The sequence below is a fragment of the Siphateles boraxobius genome, unplaced genomic scaffold (assembly GCF_051911475.1).
Source record: "Siphateles boraxobius isolate OS27281-9 unplaced genomic scaffold, OSU_SipBor_1 8, whole genome shotgun sequence".
NCBI classification, from domain to species: Eukaryota; Metazoa; Chordata; class Actinopteri; order Cypriniformes; family Leuciscidae; genus Siphateles; species Siphateles boraxobius.
Window position 1 is genome coordinate 40,329,495 of NW_027509208.1, and position 5,717 is coordinate 40,335,211.

At 40.2% G+C, this 5,717-nt stretch overlaps 1 protein-coding gene across 1 annotated transcript; it reads right to left on the minus strand.

Annotated features, from left to right (window-relative positions):
* Window positions 1-2,820: 2,820 nt before the first annotated feature.
* tmem121ab (transmembrane protein 121Ab) lies at window positions 2,821-3,815 on the minus strand. Its single transcript, XM_077219974.1, has one exon. It carries the CDS (start codon window positions 3,769-3,771, stop codon window positions 2,821-2,823), a length of 951 nt encoding a protein of 316 aa, XP_077076089.1. The 5' UTR covers window positions 3,772-3,815.
* Window positions 3,816-5,717: the final 1,902 nt, after the last annotated feature.

Genomic DNA, 5,717 nt, shown 5'->3' on the forward strand with positions numbered 1-5,717 from the left:
TGGTCTTCACCGCATACTTTTATTAAGTTCTATGACCTAGACTTAAGCTCTACCCCTGGGGCACAGGTGCTCTCGTCCTCTGTGCGCTAGTCTCACATGACGGTCATTTGGTCCTATGGCGACGTGGGTATTCGCGTTCCCGCAGCGTTTGACGCAGCTCGAAGTTCCCTTGAAAGGGAACGTCTCGGTTACGTATGTAACCCTAGTTCCCTGATAGGGAACGAGACGCTGCGTCGCTCCGCCATACTCCCGGCACTCCCGTTAGCGCTTCCTTCAAGCCTATCAGAAGCTAATGCGCTTGTGTTTTTGGGGTGCTTTATAGTTTCCTGGTCGATGACGTCACCCGCCTATGACGTTTCATCTCTCCATTGGGCTGATTCCATACGTGCTTCATGACGCACAACGCAGGGGCGTTCCCGCAGCGTTTGACGCAGCGTCTCGTTCCCTATCAGGGAACTAGGGTTACATACGTAACCGAGACGTTTTTCTCACTTTCTCCTTAAATTAAATCCTGCTTATTTCAGGAATTATAAAATATGCAACATATATGAAATTTACTTGGAATTTATGAGTAAAAATTGTTTAAATGTAAATCCTACACCAAATTATTTTCAGTGTTGGAACTCATTCTTGTATCATACTGTAATTGATACAGTCATATTAATAGAAACACTATCTTATCAGCAGCAATAACTGATGAACACATCTATAAAAAATTGCAATTAGGAAATGCATGATTGCAATTCCACTGTGCTACAGAAGTGCCATAAGGAAACTATAGTATCTGAACAACGTCTTAAAACTGATGCAGCAAGCAAGCATGTGTGGCATGGATATATTTGATACTGTTTATAATATTTAAGTGTTCTGTGTTGCACATGCTGACCCCCTTGAAACTATATTTAATTTTTACTTGTACAAGTAAAGTGCTGATTAACTATTAATGAACAGTGCAATTTTAAGGGCATGCTTCTTCTGTTGGTGCATGAATATACCTTTATGGTACGATTCATAAAAACATGAAATAATGCAATCCATCTTGTTGTTTTATTCTAAATACTGTTAATGTGAAGTAATTTGTATGTCGCCATATGAGACATTGCACTGTAAAGGGATATTCAAGCTGTCAGATGGTGGGTGGACGCTAAAGTAGAGAATTCTCAAAAAGCACAATGCGCAGTGCACTGAGTGAGTCAATGCCACACGAGACTGCCCACCATATGCAGGTGGCAATAAATTAATGTTGTTGAAATGGAATACATCAGGTTGCTACATATGCTGAGTAAATCAGACGTGGATAGTAAATGGTTTTCGCATTCGCACTGCATACAGAGGGAAAGGCCTTAGTGCTTTAGGAATCAGTTTCACGCTGTGTGGCTCTAGTAAGGTGAGTCCTCGCTGATGGGCCAATGCGTAATTTATTTCATTTTCCCAGATGCCATTTACCCTCCCATCCGCTTCCGAAGACACAGTGTGTTTACTCAAACATTAGAGGAACTGATTTAAACAAGGGCTGAAATAGAAATAGTCTGTTCGTGTGGACAAAAAGAGCACTGCAAAAAATGATTTCTTGTTTTCCAGTACAAATATCTAAACATTCTTAAATCAAGATACATTTGCTTGAACAGCAAAAGGACTTAAGATATTGATCTTGTTTTATAAAAAAAGCAATCAAAATGAAGTGAGTTCATGCTTAAAACTAGAACAAAAATATGTCAGTGGGGTCAGAAAAGTCCACATAATTCAAAGGGATTACAAGATGCTTTTTCTGATGTCATTGGCTGATATTTTTTCTTGTTTTAAGCAAAAACACTTTATTTAACATATTAGGTTTTGTTTTCTGAAAAACAAGTCATTTTGCTTCTTCATGTATCTATGATTTAAGAATGTTTAGATATTTGTACTGGAAACAAGACAAAAATACTGAGTAATAAATCACTTTTTGTATTTTGTTAGAATAAAAACCCTTCAAGCAATTGCAAAACTTTTTTTTTTATTAAACGGCTAATTCATCAAACAAAAATGTAAAAAAAAGTGCACAAGTGGTGTGTGTATATATATATATATATATATATATATATATATATATATATATATATATATAGACATACATACATATATATATATATATATATATATATATATATATATATATACACACACACACACATACATATATAATAATGATAACAACAATAATTATCCATAAACAAATCAGTTAGAAGTGCATTCGCTTATTTCCTAAGAAATTCCATGTAATCATCGGATACAAATTTCTTACTTTCTTATTCATTCTAATTTCTGTAATGTCATCAACACATTATAAAACACGAGCGCAAACACATACTGCAGGCATGTAGGACTACTCCTCAACATTTGGTCATAATCATCAACCTCATCTGTCTAGTTCCTTCAATAATAAACTCATTACACTCGAATTCCACCATTCTGTACTTGCAAGAAAGGGACATTTCAGTCAGACACAAAAAAGTGGACGTGGGAACAAGAGTTTGGTCTCAAATGGGAAAAGTATTTTGCACCACAGCCACTCCACTACTCTACAGAAAGAAAACAGCAGTTCTTCATTGCTAACTGGAGAAGATGGAGTAGAACAAATGATAAAACACTGAATGTTGTCCTTTGAACAACACCGCTCAAAATTGGCTGATTTACCTCAGTCAAGAACAGGACGGAGCACCTTATAATGCTGAAATGTTGTACCAAAGTACTTCAAAACAGTTCATATCTGTTGGTTTGGATGCTTCTTGTTGGCTCCAAGTACAATTGCATCAAACAAAAGACTTAATTTTGGTTCCTAGGTCATGTATCCATAATATCCCGTGCTGGAGTGGGTTCATGTGGGAGGCTCGTAGCATTCGGAAGAGCTTGTCCATGTCCCACCGAGTTCTGCTGGACTTCCATGGGAATTCCGGTTGCGTTCTCTCGATTCGGGAATTCTCTCGACTGTTTTCGGTATTCGAGAAAGGTGCACGCCTTGGTCGCGATGGCCACCACATTCTTCCCGACGAAGATGGTGGAAACCCGGCTGTCCTGGAAGAGCACCATGTTCACTCCACGTATGAGGATAGTGACGATGTTGATAGTGACCAGACTGAGAAGAGGATAGAGCATCATCTTCTGGGGAGACACATGGTCGCCCTGCACGCTGATCTCACTCAAAGACACACATGGAAGAATCAGAAGCAAAATGTAGCAGTAGAAGAACATCAAACCTTCAGCCCAAATAGGCAAACCCGTCCGCTGTGGCTCCCAAAGGTTTGCCTGCATATCCAGCAGGTCCAGCAAGTCCAAAGCCACCCAGAAGAGCCGACCCCTCATGTCCTCCTTCCTCCTAAAGGTACGGAAGTATTCCATGCTGTCCAGCGCCACCAGAACCAGGTATAGGCCTGGCACACAAATAGACAGCAATAAAGTTAAAGCCTTCCGGGCGACAGTCTCCAGACTCTTACGATCAGCCTTACAGTTCTGGAAGACAAAGTAAAGCTTGATCTCCAACACAAAGATATAGAGGAACCACAGGATCATGGCGTATCCTCGTCGAGCCGTCCGCACTTCTGCTCCAACCCAAACCGCCACATAGCGGAGGACGATAAGAAAGCAGACGTCCCCGACCAGGACAATGATGCATACACCGATCTTTCGTGGGCCCTGGTTCTGCTCCACTAGGTAGGCGTCCATGAAGGCCATGCTGGTCATGATCACAAAGGTGGTAAGACACACATGCCGCTTGTCCGGTGGTGGCAACACCATGCTGAGGGCCACCACCACATACACTCACTCACTCACAGCAATGTCGACTAGTTGCACTTGGGTTCAAAGGATTCACGATGTTGCAGGTCAAGCTTTGCTGGGCTTGTTGGAGCGGCTGCTTTTTCATCCCAGTTCGGTGAACCTTGAAGGCTTTTGCGATCCAATCTTTCGTAAACTTGACCAAGAAACAAAGTGAAAAGAAATGATTCTACTAAAAAGCCAATTTCTTCCAACTGACAGTTTGACTCACTGTTTTTAAAGGGTTGTATTGATTGTAGATCTGATGAAGCAGTGTTAAATAATGCAAAGTTACAAAAAAAAGTCCAATGCAGGATTACTTTGCAATTGAAATGCAACTCAAAAAAAAAAAAAAAAAAAAAAAAAAAAAAGACTGAAGAGACCTTGTTTCAAGCTTTGCTGTGCTGTTTGGAGCAGCTGCTTTTTCATTCCAGTTTGGGGAACTTTGAAAGCATTTGCATTTCCAATAATTCATAAACTTGACCCAGGAACAAAGTGAAAATAACTTATTCTACAAAAAGCCAATTGCTCCAGGCTGACAGTTTGATTCACACTGCTTTGCAAGGGTCATATTGATTGTAAATATGAAGAAGCAGTGTTAAATGATACAAAGCTCCAAAAAAGGTCCAGAGCAGGATTACTTTGCAATGGAAATGCGACTCTTAAATACTGAAGAGACCTGGTTTCACAATCTTGGTCTTGGCAGATGATTCTTCTCTGACACACTAAATGGAAGAGAAATCTGCCCATTAATCAGCAGGGTTGTATTGATCCTGTTAGACCGCATGCCTGCCCGACCTCAGCATTCTCAATGAGACACCATAACTTTCCTCTTTCACGGTCATGCGATTGGAAGGTGATGTGAGGATACATGGGCTTTCCCGGAAGCTCTGCATGCATTTGCTGGATTGTGAGTTAGCCGTATTTCTTGTGACATGAAGGGAACTTTGAGAAAATGAAGCCCAGGAACCAAATGTTCAGACTGTAGATACTCAGCAATTACCGAGTCCGAGTTCTTCAGGCTAAGTACAGTTGTGGTAGGTCTTTTTTTTAGTAACGGGAAGGGAACTCTGAGAAAATGGACCCCAGGAACCGAATGTTCAGACTGTAGATATTCAGCAATTACAGAGCAACATTTGTTTGTGTCTGCCAATGTAGAACTGTTCAGCAGTAGAAGATTGACTCTTGAGGGCTGGTGGTCTTTATCCATAGATCATTCAGACACGGGGTCAGTGGCTCCTGGGGCTCCACATCTGTCTATGGCTCCCCCAGGGGGAATCTCTTTTACTGGGCTTCAGTTTCATCCTCGCCTGCTCTTCTGACACAACCTAGAAAGAGAGAGGGAAGAAGAAGAGCTGTCAGCACAAAGTGGATAATAAATCACGGATTACTGCTAGTAGCCAACAGCACATCCGGTCCTGCCATGGTGTCAGCATCATTTAAAGGCATGTGATAACAACATTGTGAAATACGCTGTTACATGGCCAATTAATTATTTGCACGTTTTATTAATACAAGGAATGCTCACAAAACTCAATAATCCATGACAATATTCCAGCATTGATTTGATCTTAAATGCAGGATGGTGGAAGCTGAGAAACAGCTGGGAGAATTCACTCAAACTTTTATTTCTCTTTAGATATAGTTTTTGAGGTTAGAATTATACAGGTTTTATTAGTTGGTATTTTAGTTAATAGATTATAAATGCATGTCATTTGTTTTATGTATACATGACATGTCTTTGATCTTTGACACTTATCTAATCGCAGATGAATATGTCATTGCTAAAAACTGCTCTTTCATCTTTTAGCAGACATAACTGGGTTCTCAGTAATGTTTCTTTTAAGTAGCGAATTTGTCTCTGATGTTTAATTCCATAGAAGGATAAAAGAAAATAGATGCAGCTGAATCAATAGCTACAATAAGCT